This window comes from Mastigoproctus giganteus, chromosome 7 (assembly GCF_048544385.1).
Source record: "Mastigoproctus giganteus isolate SK-2022 chromosome 7, ASM4854438v1, whole genome shotgun sequence".
Taxonomy (NCBI): Eukaryota; Metazoa; Arthropoda; class Arachnida; order Uropygi; family Thelyphonidae; genus Mastigoproctus; species Mastigoproctus giganteus.
The window spans coordinates 134,304,560-134,328,682 of NC_143581.1; the positions used below are offsets into that span (position 1 = coordinate 134,304,560).

Below are 24,123 nucleotides of genomic sequence, written 5' to 3' on the forward strand. Positions count from 1 at the left end.
TTCAAGAGTAGGCTGCTGGACAAAAATTTCCATGCAATAAGCGACATGATAATTCTAATAATAGCAGCATTTCTTCTAAAAGTCAGCTGCATTTGCTGGTGGGTGTTATGATGGTAACATTAAACATCAGCCCAAAATTATACACATAACTTAATAAATTCAGCCCACCAAAATTCCTTTGTTGCTAAAACTCTGAACTGTGAAAAGAGAACTCCAACATGAAAAAATGATGGAAACAGGTGAACATATTACAATGAAAATTACTCTCCAATGAGTACATAGTGGAAAAGCTTGCTGTAAAGCAAAGTGGCATTACATTGTTGGATTTTATCAAGAACATTACTGATTGCAGGTCCTTCTGAATTTTTGGAACAGTAACTCCTCGTGAATTGGAACAGTAATTCACGAGGGACCATAACCAAAGTTTTTCGAATTTGAAGTGCTGGATAAGACATCAAAAGTGGATATTGTTCGGATATCAAAGATGTGGTAACACACTAATATAAGGAATGCAGAACTGGAATTTGGGGAGTACAATGTGTATAGAAAGAATAGATGGAACAGGAAGGGAGGAGGAGTTATGCCATTAGTTAAGACTCAAAATCTAATGAAGTGCAACCTGGTGACATGGGAGCAACGTTCAGTTAGTTTTGAGTGACATAAGCATTGGGAAAGCAAAAATTAGTGTGGGAGTGTGTTTTAGGTAAAATGACTCTGATGAGTACAATGAACAACTGTACAGAGAAATAGAGTGGGCCAGAAAATTATAATGTCTTATAATGCGGGATTTTAACTTCCCAAATATCGACTAGAACTTGTGGATTGGTCACTTGCACACTAGCAAGACTTTTTTGGATTTATTGGATGATTGGTTTATACAGCAGCATGTTCGAGAGGCAAACAGGGAGTAATGCCCTCGATCTGATTATCGGTAGTGATTATTCATGCACTAAGAATTTGTAGATAAAGGATCCACTAGGCGGCAGTGATCACTGTACTGATGTGGGATTTACTAGAAGGAGTAACTACCATCAGGAGTCAAACTTCGTTAATTTCATAGAGGTGACTAAAGTGGTCTCAGATAATTTTTAAGCTCTATACATTGGAATCAACCAAAGATGTCACCAACAGCAAATTCTAAATGGGAAGCATTCAAGGAATTAACCTTGGAAGCAGGGCTCTTCATACCAACTAAGAAACACTGTTCAAGGTTCTAGGCCTAAATGGATGTCAGATGAACTAATGAGACTTGTGAGAGAGAACAACATATGCATGGGATACATAAAAATTATCAGGGAACACAGAAGCCTATGGAAGATATAAGCTAGTCTGTAATCAAATCACAAAGGAGGTTAGGCAAGTGAAGCAGATTACGAGAAATCTTTGGCAAAGGATGAAAAGAAAATAGAAAAGACTTCTTTACTTTTGTAAACTCTAGATGGAAGGGGATAATTCAGATTGGTCCACTTGATATCGATGGTTCAACTGTTGATGATCCTGCACTGGTAGCTGACAAACTGAATGAGTATTTTGCATCTACATTCACACATGAGAACTTCTGTAGGGAAGTGGAGGCCAGAAGCTTATCACTCTCCACAAGGAGCTGAATGATTTCGTAATAACTGAGAGCAAAGTGGAGGAGAAATTGTTGAAGCTAAATATAAGAAAGGCACCAGGAATGGATGGGATCTGTCCAGTTGTATTGAAGAAGGCAGCAAAGGAGGTAAGCAAACCCTTAGCCATAATCATGAGAGAATCCTTGGATTCAGTGGAGGTCCCCAGAACTGGAGATGTGCAAATGTATCCCCAATTCAAAAAAGAGGACACGGACACAAGTAATTACAGACCTCTTAGTTTTACTTTTGCTCAGGTGAAAATTATGGAGTCACTGGTTTAAGAAGCACTACAGGATCATCTAGACAAGACTGTAGTTATATTTCAGACACAGCACAGGTTTGTTAAGAGGAAGTCATGTCTGACCAATTTGATTGGATACTATGATGTGGTCACAAAGGAACTGGATGCCAAAAATAATTTTGGTATCATATACTTGGATTTCAGGAAAGCTTTTGACACTGTTGCTTATTGAAGACTACTGCACAAACTGGAGCAGTATGGCATTAAGCTGCTGCTATGGATAAAGGGATAGTTGAAGTGGAGAAGACAGAGGGTGGTAATCAATGGACACTGCTCTTCGTGGACTAACGTTATTAGTGTAGTCCCCAGGGTTCGGTGTTGGGCCCATTGTTTCTTTCTATATTTATCAATGATAATGATGAAGTTTACAGGCGATATGAAGGTTAGCAGGGTTGTTAATGACTAATGTCAGTACACTGCTGTGACAGGATCTAGAAAATTTGGGCAAATGGGCTGAGAGGTGGCAAGTGGAGTTTAACATAGACAAATGCAAAGAACTGCATATGGTTAGCAGTAACCCCAGAGTAATGTACCAACTGTGCAGTATTACATTAAGGTAGTGGAGAAAGAAAAAGATCTGTGGACAATTGTGCAGTCAGATATGAAGTTTTCTGAGTAGTACAGCCAGGCTGCCATGGCAGCTCATGGGGTCTCGTCAATGTAGAGGAATTTTGTTATCACGGATAAGGAGGTATAAGGTTTTTTTTTTTTTTTAATTTGGTAGTTATTGGCGCATCGGCTTCTGTGGACATAATGCACCTCCCAAGGTTTTTGCAGTACTTTCATCCAAGCCCAAGGCGAGATTTGAACCCGCGACCTTTGGGTTGCTAGGCAGGCACTTTACCCACCCGGCTAGCCCGGTCGGCCCTGTATAAGGAAATGGTCGGGCCACAACATGAGTACTGAATAGAGTTGTGGAGGCCTCATTTTAGCAAGGATGTAGAGCTGCTGGAACGAGTACAGAGAAGGGCAAAGAGATTGCTGAGGGGGAAAACAAAGGGTTGCTCTTACCAAGAAATGCCAAAGTTCCGCAGATTTGCAGCGTCCGGAGACTACCTGCAAGGTGATATGATTGAGCTGCAAGACATTGAATGGTTTGAGCAAGCTCAATGCTGATGGGATTCTTCATCTTGCTCAGATTATGCACCTGAGAAGGAATAATTTGAAACTGAGGAGAGACAGTTGTAGAATAGATGTGTGGAAATTTGCCATTAGCAAGCAGGTGGTTGAATGCTGGAACAAACTTAGTAGAAGTAGACAGCTTAAACAAATTCAAGAAAGAACTGGACAAACTTTTGGAGCAAATGGATGGCTGAAATGGGAAAGCTTTTTTTTTTGGCTGATGCTGTATAAGCTAGCTTTATTGTGTCACATTTCTCTACTATTGCTAATGCTAAGTTATCCCTTCTATCTGGTTCTTACCCGACAGCCTCACAGGAGCTAATTAGACTAGTTAGAGATAGTCAGCCATTTCCATGCTGTGATCACCTAAATATACCATACATTTTTGACTGAAGAAAGGTAACCTATGCCTGAAAGCTATTGATGTAGGTTTATTTTATCTGTCTTCAATTTTAATAAACCGTTCTAAGTTTTAAGAAGTATAAAAATGTAAGAATTTTGAGAAAATGTAGAAGAAATCTAATGAAACATTAGAGAGAGAGAGAGAGAAAGAGAGAGAGAGATCTAATAGAATAAGAGACCGAAACGAGACCCTATGATTATGAAGCCGAATAGAAAACACTGAAGAAAGAGAAGCAAGATTGGAAATGAGAAGACGGGTGAAACGCTGTAGAACTAATCAAATAGAAGTACTGGATGCACATAATCAACAAGCTGTAATTAATGCGGAAGAGCATGAGTTAAACACATTGAATAAATACACTAAATGCTGTCACGATGGAAAGGTTTCACTTCACCCACTGTCTGAGACATCTACTCTATTACGAGAGCTACTTATAGGTTGGTTGGTTGCGTTTTATTGGCGCATTAGCTACTAAGGCTATAATGCGCCAAAACCTGGTCATAAAAAATTAAAACTTTCAGTGGTCTAATGAATTAGGTCACTAAGTCAAGGTATAAAAACAAGAATAAACTGTAAAAGATAAATATCAATAAACAAGTAACAATTTTTTAAATATCAGTAAAAAGCTTTACTGATTTCAAAAAGCTAAAAATAGCAGACACATTGTCATTGTCGGATAAAATCTGACTGAGTGTATACGGCTCAGTCAGATGATTAAAAGCGGTAAAACGGATATTGCTAAAATCTGGACAATCAATTAAAATGTGTCTGATGGATAAAATTGTGCTACAGGACTCATACATAGGAGCTACTTACAGGGGATATATGTTAAGCAAATAACTACAAGAACATATACGAGAGCACAACTGAGCAATGGCATTCGCATCAATGGGTGCAGAGAACAAATCACTGTCTGGAAGGCGCCTCTGTAGCCAGTGCGTAGCACATGCTTCTTGATTAGACCAGGGTTCGAGCCCGTCACCACCAAATACAGAGGATGCGGAAAGGTCAGGGAATGACCACCGCATATTCCCGAGCAATATGGCCTTAGTTGCTAATGCTCCTAAAAACCAAATAACAAACAAAATGTCTGGAAATGGTCCATACTGTTTTAGAATACAGCGCCAGATTTACCACATTTGGTCTCACCGCTATATCCAAAAGTGGCAAATAAGCCAGGACATGGACAACTTTATATTTTCAATTCTGCTGAAGCAACAACAAAACGGCTTGAAAAACAATCAAACCAAGGGTGTATGGCAGAAGTAATGCAACAATTGGATGAGATGCTGCAACAAGTTAATCCATTTGCGGAGTCATATAAAGAAATGTGTCAAATAACCCAAGCAATCCAACAATGAATGCGTGCATGGCATTTATAGAAGATCCGGACTTAGATAAGAGATTATATGATTCACCTACATCCAAAACGGAGGTTGCTGCAATATTTGTTGGAGAAGATGAGGAACCACCTGCAAATAGAGACATATGCTTATATCCCACAGGTGACTGCTGTAGAATTATATCACAGCTAAACAACAATGGTGAAGACTGAAGGATCTAGATTAAACTATTTACACCATAATCAGAAAATGCAGTATGTTGCGCCGGTTCCAACTGCTAAGAATATAAAACACTTATTCAGCTTACTAGTTAAAACAATTCAGGATCATCAATACTATTACCACAGATATCAATTGGGCAAATATGATAGATTCCTTTTACTGCTAACATAAACAAAAAAATCTTTGCTTAGTCTCTTAGCAAAGGACTTCTTGTAATTTACCTTAGCATGGCTGACCTCCTTGGGAAATTATTGCTCACTAAATTGTATTTGATACGATACAGGGACTGGCGAAAATAATTATCCCATTTTTCTTTCTTCTCTAACATTATGGTCAACAGTTATTTTGTCATACAACCTGGTTTGGTTTGCTGTACGCTGTTACTAGCATATGTGTACACTTGGGCACATAATCTAATTTAGATCAGACAGTTGCATGATAGAGGTGGAGTAAAATGCAATGGTCTGCTCCCTAGTTATTGGATGAGATGGCACATAGGAGGATCTGAAGGTCCATATGGACCTGAGCTTGGCCCTATGGTCAGGTTCGGGTTTGGTAGCACAAATCGAAAATGTGGCTCAGGTATGGTCGGGTAATATTTTGGTTAAAATTTTATGAAACCTTATAAGAAGTATTTCAGGCTTCTTTGAGCCATTTTTTATTCCAAATAAAGTCATTTGCATTAGGTTGTAGTCTGTTAAAGAGAAAACAGAGAACAAAGTTATCTGGAACTATTTGTGCTGCAATTAAGGATAACTGGTGGACTAGAAATACCTGATTGGTACTACAGAAAGAGGAAGTCCTGCATTATTATAAGTAGACTATTCAATCAAGCTAAATAAAACACATGTTGAAATGTGGACAAAATGAGGAATTGTTTTTGCAATCAAGTTGACCTGTCTTGACCATGAAATGTAAGTATCATAACATAAACAAATTAGCATGGTAATAAAGCTTTCCTGTTCGTATGATATGCCAGGAACTGATTTGCACAAGATTAGACCAATTGTGACAATTTCATAACCCATTACTGTTACACCCGCAGCAGTTCAACCTGATTGTTCTCTAACTCATGTTGCAACAAATGGAAATGTTTCTAGAAGAAATGTTTCTTTTTTGTATAGGTATAATTTTATGACATTAAAAATATACAAAAGTATATTTTTAATGTCATAAAATTTGGATTTAGTGACTTTTTATGGGGAAATGTAGAAAGACTTTTAACTGCATTTGGCAACACTGATTTCTGGATCACATGTCTGCTGTTGTATTCAGGAACGTTGGAATTGAACATGTGAACAATAGTTATGAATGCGTTTCGAGTTTTTAGTTGAATTTTAAATAGGCAAAAGAACACACACCTCTCGAAATGAATTTTGATAAAATCAAAGGGAAATTAAAAAGCGGGGAATATATTTTGATGAAAAAAAAAGAAGCATGCTAATAGTGAGGTATGGAAATCATTTTGTGAGATACAAGATGCAGCAAGTGAAGAGAAAATTAGTGCCATGCATAAAATGCCACTTTCTTTATGTTACTCTGCAAAAAAACTGGAACTTTGCATTTAAGTCATTTTTATAAAATCAGTTCTACAAAATAGCATAGAGAAACAGTTATATACACTATTTTTACATGTACAATAGAAAGTAGAGAATGACATTACTAAAACTTTTCCAACATGTGGAGACAGATGACTATAAGCACATAATCTGCATAATACTAATGAATACTAATGTTGCACCATACTGATGATAATTAGAAGCCATGGAATATAGTACCGTTCACTTGTGAATTTACCTACAATTATAAAACTGCCACTAATATCAGAAAAGAGTTGAGTCACACGTTTGTAGAATTGAGTATTCAGCCAGACATTCTTGCCAGGTTAATTTTTGTAACAGATCACAGAGCTAACATTGTATACCCGCTTCAGTTGTGGGTCATACTAAACTGCGGTCCGCATATGATTAATACCATTCTAAGAAACACCTTCAAAAGGGAATTCCTAGAAACAAATTTACCTCATGTTGACTGATTAATACTTGAGGTTAAAGATGTGACTTACCTCAAACAGTCTGGTCTTGTACATCACATGAAAAACACTGACCAGTAATGCAAACAGGAAAGCTGTGAGTCAAGTTGGCATAGCAGTATAAACATTACAAATCATTTGATGCTAATTATCAAGATATTGAAAACATTCTAATAGAATGGCAAGAAGGTAAAATGTCTCATGTTCAACATGAGACCCTACAGATGCTGGTGAGCTTCCTTACACCATTCAAAGAAGCTTCACTGCAACTTGAAGCATATGCAACACTTCCGCTTGTTTAGTGATTAAGATTTAATTTATTAAATCACTTGAATGTGTTAGTTTTTGAAACTCACGAACCGGCTAAATTAAAAAATCATGCTTGTGTGATTCCAAATTAAAAATTCAAAACACAAATTGCTCAGAGTCACTTTGCTCTTGTGGCCAAATTTCTGTCAGTTAAGAATGCTTCAAGTGAACAAGAAGAAACAAACAGTGATGTGCAAAATGTAATAAAAAAGTTAAAATGTGACAAATAATTCAGAACTCCTGTGGTTACATCAAGAAATCTTTGCAAGGAAAATGTTAGCAATGGAAACCAACATATAAGAAAGAAGCCATGGATTTTGGATTTCAGCATGTATGAAGATGCAACTAAAGAGTCGAAAAGTGAAGAAGATGAAATAGGGAAATATATGAATATTGATGTAGATCATGTTGCACTTCGTGACTTACTTGATTGGTGGAGTATGGATAGAAAGTGAAGTTTCTATTGAGAATTGCCATACATATACATTATGTACCCGCCATCAGTGCAAGAAGTGAAAGCAATTGTAGAGTAGACAGACTTATTGTGCAGAAACATTGAACCTCTTTAAGTAGCAGTGAAAGTGTTGATTCCATTTTGTTTTTACACAACAATATGGAACAAAATGCACCTGAAGGATGTTCAGCATGAAAGTACGTTGAATGCAGTGAGTTCAGAGTTTAATTAGCCCTTCACTGATTTGACTTTAAATATCTACTCCATGTTTATTTTCAAATAATTTAAGCATAAATTTACACTTTAGTACCTTACCAATTAACAAAATTAAATGATATGTGGAAATCGGAAGAATATTTCCCACAGGTTAACAAAATAAATTTACGCTTACATACATAGCTGAATTAATACTGTAATAGGTACATACTAACTATTTCTGTTCACTGACATTTCTGGGAGGGGGGGTTTGTAAAATTTAAAACATTAAAAAAAAAAAGATAAGCATTCAATAAAAAAAGAACACAACATGCACAAATTGCAACTAACACATGGAGTAACAAATTTATGAAAATTTATTTATGTTCTTATATGATTTAAGGGGATAACAAAAACCCACAGAATTCCAGCTATCGGTATAATTGCAAATGAAATAAGATCGAGTTTATATCCATTTATAAGAGACTGTGCTAACAGAAAAGCCCAATAAACCATAAAGTACAAATTGTTTTTATTGTTCTATGGTGGTGACTTCCAGAAATGTGCTTTAGAAATATATCACAAAGGTGTTCAAAATTAATTCTTATAACCAAACATATGATAATGATGAAAATGTAGTGATTTTAACTGGTTTTTGAAATTGGATTCTATAAAGTGGCTGATTCTACTAACCAGTGATCATGTTAACTGGCACCTACTTATTTCACTTTACGATGGGATGGACTTATGACTGTCTCTGACTGGATCACATGGCCTTTCCTCTCAGCCAATAGCAGCGTTTGTGAATGTGTTGGCCAATGTGTTTTGTTTTTGCATCATTTAGTTGAAGTGATTTTTTGTGTTGTGCTTTAATAAATTTTTTTAAAATCACGATGTACAAATTCCATTATAAAAGACACGACACCTTTTAGAGAGATAAATAGCTTAGTTATATAGCAAAAATTAACTTCCAAGGTTAATTAATTACAAAAAAAACGTGTTATTGGGTTCACATTACAATATTTTCAAGATACGATGCTGTCTCTGGAATGGATTAATGTCGTAAAGCTGGAGGTCCACTGTACTTTGGATTAATTTGTGTTTACATGGTTATCCAGTTGATAAACTTTTTCTTCAGTCTGTATTGGAGGAATAGTTGTTTATTTATATTGCAAATATGAAAAGACCACATTTCATAAATCACTGCTAAGTTCTCATTTTTTTTTTTTCAGGACTATAATGAATTGAAATATAGGTTGGTGTATTCTTTCATAATCATCAAGAAGTTTAAGAAGTCCTTGTGACCGAGGTGATCTTTTGTGACAGTAATATTGCAAAAACAGTTGTCGCTGAAGAAGTATTAAGAAAAAAAACCACGAAACATTCGACTCCATTATGTACATATTTACTTTGGAAATAAACATAATAATAATACCACAGTAAGTTTTGAGTGTTTATGATGTATATCAGTTTTGATCTAATACTGTGCTGCCAATCAAATTTTAATTACAGCACAGAAAAAAATTACAATTATTCCAGTGCACCGGTGGCAAATATTTCATCAAAACAATAATGAACCTATTGCTCACCAGTATTGTAATGGAACTGTTAAAAAATAATGGGCATTTTGAAAATTGGTAGGAAATTTTTTTGGAAAATTTTACTACAAGTTTTTTTTTTTTTTTTTTTTCCAATTTTACTAATTAGCATTAGCATTAGTAGAGGCATTTGATGCAAGAAAGCAAGCTTATGCAGCATCAGCCAAAAAAAAAAATAAAGTAAAATAAATAAATAAAAAATAACCACTTCCACTTCACCCCTCTGTTCGTTCGAAATACCTGTCTAGCTGAGCCTTAAACTTATTTAGGTTATCAACTTCCACGACAAGGGATGGAAGTCTGTTCCACCTACCACCACCCACTGGCTAAAGGCAAATTTCCGCACATCTATCCTACATCTGTCTTTCCTCAATTTGAACTTATGCCCTCTCGGGTGATTATTCTGAGCAAGAGGAAGAATTCCATCAGCATTGAGCATGCTCAAACCATTCAAGGCTTTGTACACCTCTATCAGATCACTTCGCTGGTGCCTAGTCTCCAGACACTGTAATTCGCAAAATTTAAGCCTTTCTTCGTAAGAGCACCCCTTTGTTCCATTCACTAATCTTGCTGCTCTTCTCTGTACTCGTTCCAGCAGCTCTACATCCTTCTTGAAATGAGGCCTCCAGGCCTGTATACAGTACTCTAGGTGTGGCCTGACCATTGCCTTATACAAAGGAATAATCACTTCCTTATCCCTGCTAGAAAAATTCCTATATATCACTGACTATACACCATGAGCTACTCTTGCAGCCCGTCTGCACTGCTCAGAGAACTTCATATCTGCCTGCACAACCACCCCCAATTCCCTTTCATTCTCTACCACTATCAGTGTAGTACCACAGAGTTGATACGTTGCTCTGGGGTTGCTGTTTCCCATATGTAGTACTTTACATTTGTCAATGTTAAACTTCATTTGCCACCTCTCAGCCCATCTGCTCAACCTTTCCAGATCCTGTTGCAGCAGCATAGTGTCAGTAGTGTCCTTGACAACCCTGCCAACCTTCATATCGTCTGCAAACTTGGACATTAAGCTTGATATACCATCATCAATATCATTTATAAATACAGAGAACAATAAAGGACCCAATACTGAACCCTGAGGGACTCCACTAATAACGTTAGTCCACGATGAGCAGTGTCCATTGATTACCACTCTCTGTCTTCTCCCCCTCAACCACCCCTTTATCCATAGCAGCAATTTGTCTCCAATGTACTCCAATTTGACTGCTCCAATTTGTGCAGCAGTCTTCCATGTGCAACAGTATCAAAAGCCTTTCTAAGATTCAAGTATATAATATCAAAGTTATTCCCTGCATCCAGTTCTTTTGTGGCTGCATCATAGTATCCAATCAAATTGGTCAGGAAAGACTTCCCCTTAACAAAACCATGCTGTGTCCGAGCTATAACTGAAGTCTTGTCTAGATGATCCTGCAGTGCTTCTTTAACCAGTGCCTCCATTAATTTTCCGGGAACAGAAGTTAAACTCACAAGTCTATAATTACTTGTGTCAGCCTTTGATCCTCCCTTGTGAATTGGGGTCACATTTGCACATCTCCAGTCCATGGGTACCTCCCCTGAGTCCAAGGAAGCTCTCATAATTATGGCTAAGGGTTTGCTTACTTCCTTTGCTGCCTCCTTTAATATAAATTGATAAATAAAAGATAAATAAAATGAAAAATAAAACCTATTTCAAAACGAATCAGGTCAAAAGCTGGTTTAGTTTTTGAGGTATTCAAGTAACTGTTGTGAATATTTTGCAAAACTGCAATAATGAAACTGTTGTTCAACAGTTTTGTATCGGAACTGTTCCATTAAAGTCCTGTTAAAAAATAACAAATTTTGATCTGGCGGAAAATTTTACTGCTATAAATAAAACCTGTTGCAAAAGGAATCATGTCAAAACCTTGTTTAGTCTGACTTATTCAAGTTCAAAGAACATTCTGGATAGATTATTGTTATTTGGTTTTTTTTTTAGGAGCATTAGCAACTAAGGCCATATTGCTCCGGGGATATGCGGTGGTCATTCCCTAACCTTTCCGCATCCTCCATATTTGGTGGTCACGGGCTTGAACCGCAGTCTAATCTAGAAGCGTGTGCTTCTTGATTAGACTGGGGTTTGAGTGGGGTACGGAGGTGCCTTCTGGACAGATGGATATAAACAAATTATTATACAGGTTTATCAATATAAGCATGTTTTTCTTACAATAAAATAGAAACAAATTGAACATGAAGAAAAAGTTTTAAATCAAATATTAAAAATAATAAAAAAAAAAAAGTTATGCTTAAACATACCTTTACAGCCATAACAGTTGCACTTTTTTTATGAATCATTTTATTAACTGTTCCAAATGCTCCTCTGCCAATTTCTCCAGTATCGGTCAAATCATCAGCAGTAAAGTCATATGTCTGAAGAAAGTTTTGCAATCTTTAAACCAAAACTATTTAAAATCTATATATAAAAGTAAAAATATCAATTTTATATATAAAAATTAAAATCATTATGATTAAGCACTGGAGTAACTTTTTTTTTTTTTTTTTTTTTTTTAGTTCTGAGGTTTTCATTTAACCAGGTAATATATCATTTCTATAGCTTGATAAAAATATATATAAAATATTTCTTCATAAAATCCTTGCCACTACTGCTCTTCTGAAAAGCTACTAACTCAGTAAAAATCTAAAATCTATCCTATCATTTTATCAGCTAACACTGTAAAAATATAAAATTCATCCTCCTATTCCACACTCTATCCATTCTTTTGGATAGAATACTTGCCCATGTTTTGGGAAATGTTCCTAAAACCTTTTTTAAATTCCTAGCTTCTATCAAAAAAGAGTGGAAAATTATTCAACCACAAAAATTATGACATCTACATCTCCCTCTTTCAACTAGACATTCAGTTTCTGCAGCATTTCTCCTTTAAAGATATTTTCATAAGCATTCTTCTGAATTGACATTTGTAACTCCACTTATCTCTTCCAAACCAGTCAAATATGTGCCTCAACTAGTCAATATATATGACCATTTTATAGTCATAAACTGAGACAGCAATTAGAACCACATGGGAATGTCTATATTCCAAAATTTTCACTTAGAGAATTAGTTTCTTCACATGTGAGTGCCTCTTTGCAACCAAAATTAGTCCTTACTCACCCATGCACCCCATTCCAGCAAGTCAATATATTTCTTGAAGTAACGTATATACAGTATTCAAGTGTTATCCAACCAGTGTACAGTGGAATAATTAAAACTACCTCTACTTAGAATAAGCAACATACCATTATATCATTAAAAAGTAGCACATGCACTTCATGTCAGGCTGTGAAATCCTAAGGTCCTTTTCACTTTCAACAGGGTTGAATGCACAACACCACAATAAATTTAACTTGGGATTACTGTGACACATATGCAAAATCTGGCATTTATACCATCAATATTAGACAAAAAACTTGTCTAATAGTGATGGTATAAATGATGTCATAAGCTTATCATCACAAATAAAAACTGCAAAGAAGGATCTTAGCATAACACTGTTTTATTCAGAACAGTGACCCTTTACAAATAGACTGTCTTCTAACAACATGAATATACCTTTATCAAAAGTAGCATGCTATCACAATGTCACATACCTAAAACTTGGGCATATATTCGTGCAAATTCTAAATGGGAAGCATTTAGGGAAGTAATTATAAGCTAACAGGCTTTTTACACCAAATAAGACAATGTTCAAGCTTTAGACCTAAACAGATGTCAGACATACTGATGAAACTTAAAGCAGAGAAGAAAAATGCATGGGATGCATCTAAATTATCAGGTGATATGCAAGCTTACAGTAGATATAAACTAGGCTGCAAGCAAGTCAGAAAGGAGATTTAGCCAGCTAAGGCAGATTATGAAATTTCTACAAAAGAACAAAGGAAAGCAGCAAAGCCTTCTTTACTTACGTAAACACTAGAAGGAAAAGGGATGAATCATACTGGTCCACTAGATATCAATGAATTAACTGTTGATTTTCCTGGTTACGCTGATGACTAACTGAATGCAGTGTTCTCTCCAGGACCTATCGAATGGGCACACCGCCCGGGTAAAATTTAAGCAATTCTTGAATGAACCATTATAATGTTGTTGACCAAACCATAAGCGACATTGTAAAAAATAAATGGAAGCTATTAGATTTAAAATCAGCATTGTAAAAAATAAAGGGAAGCATCACACTGGACACACGAGTAGTACGTGTGAAGCAATCAATAACAAAGATCACGGGCACGCACAAATTGCACAAGTGAGATTGGAGTAACAAGCAAAGAAATAGGAAAGAAGAGAATATTCTTACAATTATTTATAGTTTTTTTTATGACTGAAGATTTCAGTGAAGGGGACCTACATTTCACCATAATAACGTAAAAATCCACAGAATTCCAGCTATCGGTATCATCGCAAATGCAATAAGATCGAGTTTACTACCCGTTTATAATGGATTGCGCTAACAGAAACTCCCAATATAACAGAAAGTGCAAATTGTTTTTATTGACCTCCAGAATTGTACTTTAGTAAAATGTGAGTTTGTGCAGGGTGATAATAGTGAGTTTTCACCTTAACCCTGTGAAGTTCTTTTCAGAAAATTTAATTTTGACCATTATCATGGTGCCAACTAAGAGAATAAGTGACAGCGGTACTAGGAAATCTACCAATAAAAGGAAAGCAATCGATTTGGATCAGGAAATTAAAATAAATAAGAATGTATGAAAATGGTTAAACATTAACAAGTATTGCACCGAATTCAGATTTGTCAATAATAATATAGTAGCAATGTGTGTTGTAGCAAAGCATTCCCGAGTTACGTAAAACTCGACGAAGTAAGAAGTCCTGGAACATACCTCTTACGTATGTCAGAGAATTCTGTATTTTTGGATTAACCGGGAAATCGATTATCTGGGATTTGTTTTATCATCTATCCCGGAAAATCGATAGTCTACTGTATTGCGAAGTATTACACTCCCCACGCAGCTACTTCATAATGCCACCTGGCTGACAAAATTTTCTGGGGAGAACACTGTGAATGGGTCACAGTGTGTTTATTAAATCTATACTCACACGTGAGGAATTTTTTAGGGGTGGGGATATTGTAAGTTTATCAAATTCTAACAATGGGCTAAATGAATTTGTGATGACTGAGAGGCAAGTGGAATGGAAATTTTTGAGGCTAAAAGTAAAAATGCCTCTCAGATGGATCAGATCTATTCAGTTATATTAATGGAGATAGCAAAGAAAGAAAGTAAACCTTTAGCCATAATTATGAGAGCATCCTTGGATTCAGAGAAGATCCCAATGTATTGGAAATGCATGAATGTATCTCCAATTCATATAGGGAAATAAATGAGTTATAGGTCTAATAACAGACTGGTTTGCTTGACTTCCGATCCAGGGAAAATAATGAACTGCCTGGTTAAAGAAGCAATGTAGAGCCATCTAGACAGAAATGTAGTCATAGCATGGATTTCAGAAAGGCTTTTGATATTGTTATGCATAAAAGACTGCTGTACAAATTGGAAGTGTGTGGTAATAAGGACAAATTACTGATATATATATATATAATTTTATTTACGATATTAGTAGTAGTGGTAAGTTCTAATAGTGCAATTATAGACAAAGTTAAGCCGGCTATAATGTATAATACGAAAGCTAGTAAGTTATAGCTTCTCAAGCAACCCAACGCCTTATGCAAGTGCCCAACGCGAACTGGAAAAAATATGTATATGCCAAATAAAGTAAGGAAAACCTTACATAACAATAACATTAAAAGAAAAATTAAAAGACAAATTAAAATGTTAATTATAGGCAATTAGATACATTGAAATGGACTTTTTCGAGGGCTAACCTTTTCAATGTATCAACCATAATTAACGAGCTATCCGTTTCTGTAGTCATCGTCCAGCATAACTGTGTCCAAATGATAGTCAGGTAGTATAAAATAACCAGGTAGAATAAAATAACATTAAAGATTGTTGTTGTTGTTGTTTGGGTTTTATTGGTGCATTAGCGACTAAGGCTATAATGCGCCACAACCAGGTGATATGTAAAAATTTTTGTTTCACTGACCTAATTACTTAGGTCACCATGTCAAAATGTAAAATAACAAAGGTATAAAATGCAAAAAGATAAATCAATAAAGAAATAACAATATTAAATACAAGTAAAAACCTTTATTGATTAATAAAAGCTAAAAATAGCAGACACATGGTCATTGTCAGATAAAATCTGATTGAGTGTATATGGCTCAGTCAGATGATTAAAAGCGGTAAAACGGATATTACTAAAATCTGGACAATCAATTAAAATGTGTCTGATAGTTAAAATAGTGCCACAGGACTCACACATAGGAGGGTCATCAGCCCTCAGCAAAAACGAATGAGTCAAATGACTATGTCCTATGCGGGTCCGGGCAAGAACAACTTCCTCCTTACGATTCCTGCGCAGACTAGACTGCCACAGTTCAATTTCAGACTTTATACGATATAATTTATTCGCAGTCTGTCTATTCCACGAATCTCGCCATTGGGAGTGTATCTTCATATGTATTACTTGCCTGTAGTCTGTATAGGGAACTGACAGGCAGCGATTATTACTGGGAATTGCTGATTTGGCTGCGGTGTCAGCCAAATCAGCAATTCCCTAATCCCAGTGTGGCTGGGAATCCAGCAGAAGCGGATATCATATTCACATTCACGGAGGAAGTGAACCTTCTGCTGAATACTAAACAGAACTGGATGAGGATTATATCTCACAGATATTAAAGCCTGTAATACACTGAGGGAGTCGGAATATAAAATGAACCGTTTGTATTGGCATTTACTAATTTGATCCAAGGCTAACTCTACAGCGTGCAGCTCTACAGTAAATATGCTGCATTCAGAGGGAATCTGCTCCGATGTAGAGGTGTCTGTAAAGACAGCAGCAGATCCCACATATGATTCCGACATCGAACCGTCTGCGTAAACTGGCGCAAAGTCAGAATGTTCAGCTCGGTGTGCTGAATAAAGCTGCAGGTAGATATATGATGGAGTGTCCGACTTTCCCCAATTTTTAAGGGACAAGTCACTTGCTAGGACTTGAGCATGCCAGGGTAGAAGGAAGGGGTTGCTTCGGTGTTTGGGCAACCTTGTCTACCTTGATATTAAGTTCTATGAGTAGCCATTGGAGACAAATACCAAAAGGACGATTGGCAGTCTTACGGGCGTTGTACAAATTTTCCCATCGTGGCTCAAAAACGAATGGCCACGTAGGATGGTCTGGCAGGGATTTCAGTTTTAGAGCATACTTTAGAGACAACTGCTTACGTCGAATCGATAACAGTGGTTAGTTTGCTTCGACGTATAAACTCTGGACAGGAGATGTTTGAAATGCTCCAGTAGCGATATGGAGAGTCTGATGATGGACAGGGTCCAGCCATTGAAGGGCACTGTCTCTGGCTGAAGAATATACCTGGGACCCATAATCTAATTTGGATCGCACAAGTGCACGGTAAAGCTGTAGTAGGGTGCATCGGTCTGCACTCCAAGATGTAGAGGAGAGCAAGGGGAGAATATTACGTTTCACTTCAAAAGTGGAAGAGAAACTGTTGAAGTTAAACGTAAGAAAAGCACCTGGGGTGGATGGGATCTATCCAATTATATTAAAGGAGGCGGCAAAGCAACTAAGCAAACCCTTAGCCATAATTATGAGAGCATCCTTGGACTCAGGGGAGGTTCCCACGGACAAATGTATCCCCAATTCACAAAGGGGGATCGAAGGGTGACACGAGTAATTACAGACCAGTTAGTTTAACTTCTGTTCCGGATAAAATAATGGAGTCGCTGGTTTAAGATGCATTGCAGGATCATCTAGACAAGACTGCAGCAATAATTCAGATACAGCATGGGTTTGTTAAGGGAAAGTCTTGTCTGACAAATTTGATAGGATATTATGATGTGGTTACAAAGGAACTGGATGCAAAAAAATAATTTTGATATCATATATTTGGATCTCAGGAAAGCTTTTGATTGCGCATGGACGACTATTGTACAAATTGGAGCAGAATGGTATTAAGGGTAAGTTGCTACAATGGATAAAAGGATGGTTAAGTGTGAGAAGACAGAGGGTGGTAATCAATGGGTGCTGCTCTTCTTGGACTAATGTTATTAGTGGAGTCCCACAGGGTTCGGTGTTGGGTCCACTGTTGTTTTGTATATTTATCAATGATATTGATTAGGTATATCAGGCTTAGTGTCGAAGTTTGCAGATGATACAAAGGTTGGCAGGGTTGTTAATGGCAGTGTGCTACTGCAACAGGATCTATATAATTTGGGCAGATGGGTTGAAGAAGCGGCAACTGAAGTTTAACCTTGACAAATGCAAAGTACTGCATATGGGTAGAAGTAACCCCAGAGAAATGTACCAACTGTGTGGTACTACACTTAAGGTGGTAGAAAATGAAAAAGACCTGGGAGTAATTGTGCAGGCAGATATGAAGTTTTCTGAGCAATGCAGACAGGCGGCCAGGGCAGGTCATATGGTTTTGTCAATGATATTAGGAATTTTGCTAGCAGGGAAAAGGAGGTGATTATCCCTCTGTATAAGGCAATGGTCAGGCCACACCTTGAGTACTGCGTACAGGTCTGGAGGCCTCATTTTAGGAAGGGTGTAGATTTACTTGAGCGTGTACAGAGAAGGGCAACAAGATTGGTGAGGGTAATGAAGGGATCCTCTTATCAAGAGAGGCTTAAGTTCTGCAAATTGCAGTGGCTGGAGACTAGGCACCTGCACGGTGATCTGATTGAGGTGTATAAGGCCTTGAATGGGTTCAGCACGTTGAATTCTGATCGGATCCTTCCACTTGTTCAGATTACGAACCTAAGGGGGCATAAATTCAAATTAAGAAAGGACAGATGTAGAATAGATGTGCAGAAATTTGCCTTTAGCCAGCGGGTGGTTAATTGCTGGAACAAACTTCCATCTTTCGTTGTGGAAGTTGATAGGTTGAATAAATTAAAGGAGGAACTGGACAGGCATTGGAGGGAATGGTGTGATTTTTTTTTTTGGATCATGCTGCATAAGCTCATACATTTGCTTTCTTGCATCACATGCCACTACTACTACTACTATTAAGGCTTCTTGTGCACTTTGCGCGGATTTGACAGATATGATCCAGAAAGGTCAGTTTTTTATCGAATATGAGTTCGAAGAATTTTGTGTTCGCTGCTACTGGAATAGCATTTTGTCCGAGCCTTAATTCAGGTTCAGGATGAAGATTACGCTTACGATAAAAGTGTACGCAAACGGTCTTCTCCGGTGAGAACCTGAAGCCATTAGCAAGTGCCCAGGAATTAAGGCGATCAATGGCTTTCTGCAGTTGTCTTTCAATAACCCTCATGTTGCATGACTGACAAAATATGCTAAAGTCATCAACATAGAGGGCACAGTTTACAACTGGAGGAAGTTGTTCTGTGATGGAATTTATTTTGATGGCGAAAAGCGCGACACTTAACACTGATCTTTGTGGTACTCCCTCCTCTTGGCTGAAGGAACGAGAGAGTGAGGATCCCACGAACTTGGAAAGATCGATTGGCTAAAAAGTTTTGAATAAAAAAGGGGAGATGCCCTTTAAGGCCTAGGCTATGTAAATCTTTTAAGATGCCAAATCTCCAAGTTGTGTCATAAGCTTTCTCAATGTCAAAGAACACTGACACCAAGTGTTCGCGTTTTAGGAAAGCATCCTGGATGGATGTTTCCAGTCTAATTAGATAGTCCAAAGTGTACCGGTTCCTTCGGAAGCCGCACTGGATGTTGGAGAGAAGGTCATTTTATTCTAAATACCATATTAAACAAGAGTTAACCATTCTCTCCAGGATTTTGCACAGACAGCTAGTCAGAGCAATAGGCTGATAATTGGTAGTGACTTTTGGATCCTTTCCTGGCTTAGCAAAGGCAAGAACGATTGCCTTGCGCCAGGAATCCGGAAACTGCCCTTCAATAAAGATTCTGTTATATAGAAAGAGCAGATAATCCATAGATTTTGATGAAAGACGTTTAATCATTTCATAATGGATGCCATCTGGTCCTACGGCACTTGCTTTGGAAAGAGTGAGGGCTGTTTTCAGTTCCTGCATAGTGAATGCCCCATTGTAGGGATAGACGCTCTTAGATTTAAAATTAAGTGGCTGTTTCTCGAGTTTATGTTTCAGGACCAGGAACTCTGGGGAATACAATGATGTCGCAGAGATGTTAGAGAATGTTTCCCCAAGAGAATTGGCTATTGCAGTTGGATCTGCAATAGTGTATTCATTATAATCTAGGATTGAAGAAGGGTGGGATGTATATTTTCCCTTCATTTTCCGGATTTTATCCCAGACTACCTTAGAGTTGGTAGACTGGTTAATGGATGATGTAAAACGGATCCACGATTCCTTTTGACTCTGACGGCGGATATAGCGTGCTTTGGCTCGTAAGCGTTTAAAGGCTATAAGGTTGGACGTGGTAGGATATCGGCGGAATATCCCCCACGTTTTGTTTTGAGCCTTTTTTTGCTGCTGTGCATTGTGAATTCCACCAAGGTTTGGGAAATGACAGAAACCGGGCAGATGTTTTTGGAACAGCATTCGCAGCTGCTTGGACGATAATTTCTGTGATGTACGTTACTGCATCATTGATCGGCTCCTGATTGACGGTTCTCAGATCAAAATTTGCCTGATGTTGGAAGGCAGACCAGTCAGCCTGATCAATCTTCCACCGTGGTAACCTAAACGGAAGACATGGTCTCCCACTGTGTAACAAGGTTATCACAGGGAAGTGGTCACTTCCGTATGGATTCTCCTCCACTTCCCAAGTGAGTGAAGGGAGTAGAGCAAGGGAGCAGATAGAGAGATCAATGGCAGAAAAAGTATGGGTAGGCATGTGGAAGAAGGTGTTTGTTTTAATATTTAGAAGGGAAAGGTCATTGTCATTTAGCATACGCTCTATGACTTGTCCCCTTGCACTGATGTTAGGACTACCCCACAGGGTAGTATGTCCATTAAAATCCCAGAGAAGTAAGAAAGGGGGAGGCAACTGCATTACAAGATCATCAAGGTCTTCCTGGGAGATGTCAGTCCCAGGTGGTAAATAAATAGAGCACACAGTTAGTAAAAATCCCACTGAAAGGCGAATTGCAACAGCCTCTATGCTGGTTGTAACGAGCAAGGGCTGAACTGGGGTCTGGTTGCCCACAAGGATAGCCACTCCTCCATGAGCAGGACCATCCGCAATTCTATCCTTTCGAAAAAAAGTGATGTTATGAATGGTGGGATCGTCATTTGCCTTTAGATAAGTCTGCTGCAAGCAAAAGCAAACTGGCTCGTGCTTTTGCAGGAGGGCCTTGATGTCATCAGTATTTCGCCGGAATCCACGACAATTCCATTGTAGGAATTTAGCCATTATTTTGGCTTGGTGGGTCCATCAGGCGGCTTCCAAGGTGCTGAGGGCTTTATTTTGTCAGTCTTGGATTTATCTTTTTTGGGGAAGAATGGACGCTGTCCCATGTCCATTTCTTCCTCCGCAAAGAGTTCCAAGACTGATTCGTCCGATACCTCCTTACTCTCTACATCTGTTGTTTCTGGTATTACGAGTGACTCTTCCGAACGTTTTTGCTCTTGTTTACTACTCGGTTTTGGTAGTGGTGGAGCACTAGGAGGTACGGATATAGGAGTGGCAACTGATTGTGTTTTTTTGGTGGGCTTTTGTGAATTCAATAAATAGCGTGCAATCGGAGTGCATGACTCTTTCGGTAGTATAGTTATCTCAGTTTGTGTACCGATAGTGCACTTTGCAGAAACCCTCTGAGCATATGAAGGTTTCCCGCTATTTATTGGTTGGATACGTTTTCTGGCCTCTAGGTAGGAAATATTCAGCTCTGTTTTCAGTTTTTGGATTTCTTTTTCATCCTTCCACCGCTGGCATGCTCCAGAGTAGGCGGGGTGCTCTCCTTGGCAATTAATACAGATTGGTTTTGAAGCTGAACATTCCTTGCTCTCGTGGTCTTTAACACCACATCGAGCACAGCAGGGTTACCACGACAAGATGTTTGTGAGTGGCCGTATTTTTGGCATCTAAAACACCTCAGTGGGTTTGGGATGTAAATCCTCACTGGGCAGTTTAGATAGCCTGCCTTGATGGAACTTGGGGGCTGTGGGGTATTGAACGTGAGGATAAGAACTCGGGTAGGGTCGAGATTCCTATCCTTTCGTATCGATATTCTTTTGACAGCTGTCACTCCTTGGACTTTCAATTCAGAGCAGATCTCTTCTTCAGAAACATGAAGAAGGTACCACTCTGATATAACACCGTGTGAAGAATTCAGAGTTCAAGAATTTTTCAGCTTGTTTTGTGCTGGAAGCTTTAACCAAAAGATTGCCAGAACGCAGTCGTTAAACGGATTTTGGTGAACCTGCCAACCCTTCTAATCCTTTCTGGATAAAGAAGGGTGACATCTTTCCAATTGACTGCCCTCCGATGGAATGGAGAATGAGGAAAAGCGGTGTCACCGATGGTGGTGGTGTATCCTCAGTCCTGGCTTTTTTTGCAGAGGTGTTTTCTTTGTCATTGTCTCGATTAGGTAGGGGCCTTGTTGGGGCCCCAGAAGAAATGGGATTTAAATTACTCATATGAGTAAAGAGAAAGTGTCTGATGCCTAAGTACCTCACCCACCACGGAGCCCTATGAGGGGACGCCCATTCGTGAACTAGCAGGTACTGCGTACACGAATGGGACGCCGAGTTCGCTTAGGAGCACCATACCCACGTTACCAATAAGTCTTGATCCCGTCCCAGGACCATAGGGAGGGAGACTTATTAGAACACAGTTGACCCTAGCAGTAAAGAACCACCCGCCGACTGTTCACAGTCGGGCCGGTCCGGGACCTCCCATCTTGTCGAAGCAGGGGCCAAAGTGGTGTATTAAGGCTGGGCCCCTCAACCACCAGGATCCCCCTTTCCGAAATCCACGGGTCGCGACGCACGGCTGCACACGCTGGATTCCACAGATGTAACCCTGGAACCAAGGTATGGGCGTTAGATTCCAGTGATGCTAATCTGGAGAATCGGCAGCATCGCTGGGAGGTCCCCTCGCCACGTACAGGTGCCCACGTTGAGGGGACATTAAAGATGTATAACAACCATCCAAAGGAAGTAAACATCCATTACAATAAGATATTTAAGTTGATATATCCCAATTTAGTAGTAAGCTGGCAAGATGACTGTTAGCCCGACGGATAGCCAAATTTTAAATTATAGAAAGAGATCCATCTATAGTTACGACTTATATGTATGTAGTCCCTTTGAATGTATCTAATTGCCTATAATTAACATTTTAATTTGTCTTTTAATTTTTCTTTTAATGTTATTGATATGTAAGGTTTTCAATAACATAGGTATTTACAATTTTATTCTCAATAATAGCCCGGTATTAAACTACATAAATAATAATATAGACATAATTACGATAGAATACATTAATACTTATGACTTCAATAACTTGTTTACTAGTATCCCTCATAACAGCCTAAAAACGGTGTTTAGTGATTATTACAATAAATATAAAAATATATTACCATGTCAGAAATACCACTGGGATGACCTTATTAACGTTTGTATTTTCAACAACTACATATTTAACGACAGTAACTTATATAGGCAACACACAGGCATAGCTATGGGAGCATGTAGCTCTTGTTTAGTGGCGAAGTTATACCTTCACCATTTTGAAAATAACTTTAAGCCCAATATTATTCTATACAGATATATAGATGATTTGATTGTTATTAACAAGCAGGATTTTCTCACAGAAGCTGTTAAGTACTATCCACCAGAATTAATATTAGAATGTACTAACACAAACAGTTCCAAATTAGCTACCTTCCTAGACTTAGACATAAGTATAGTTAATAATACTGTACACACCAAGTTGTATGACAAACGTAAGGGATTTCATTTTAATTCTATAGACCTTACCAACTGGAACTCTACATCTCTAAACGGATACATAGAAATATCATAGTCACACAAGGTATCAGAAGAATATGCATATGTAACAAGATAGATTGTATCTATAATATAATTTATAGATTTCAGATCTAAGTTAATAAAAAATGGATTCCCACACTATATAATTGCGCAATATCTACATAAGGCCATTTTGATAGCTAATAACAAAGGGCACTATACCCTAAACCCACATCGTATTATGGATAAAGTCTTAAACCTGCACTGATACAGCATAGATTTTGTAGGTTTTTTCGTGAAATAGGTAGCCTTTGTTGGACATGTATATACAAAGGGTACTAGGAAAGTTTTTCAATATGACGCAACAATGAATCACAGGAAGCTGCTTGTTGCTGCATGTTGAGACATGTTCATACGTGCATAGAAGCTGCCGCGCCAAGTCAATGGGCTCAGTTATTCATTAGTAGTGAGAGTGTAAAGTGCTTGCGATGACATAGTGGTCACGAAATGAGATAAGG

At 38.0% G+C, this 24,123-nt stretch overlaps 1 protein-coding gene across 4 annotated transcripts in view; it reads right to left on the minus strand.

Annotated features, from left to right (window-relative positions):
* Nucleotides 1-24,123, minus strand: part of LOC150083211 (dual specificity mitogen-activated protein kinase kinase 4-like) — a 516,656-nt gene that overhangs the window by 182,793 nt on the left and 309,740 nt on the right. For all 4 annotated transcript variants that reach the window (XM_090377917.1, XM_090377916.1, XM_090377915.1 and 1 more), the window contains one exon: nucleotides 11,891-12,004. In XM_090377917.1, coding sequence (XP_090234043.1) covers nucleotides 11,891-12,004 — 114 coding nt within the window. The remainder of the gene's footprint in view (nucleotides 1-11,890; nucleotides 12,005-24,123) is intronic.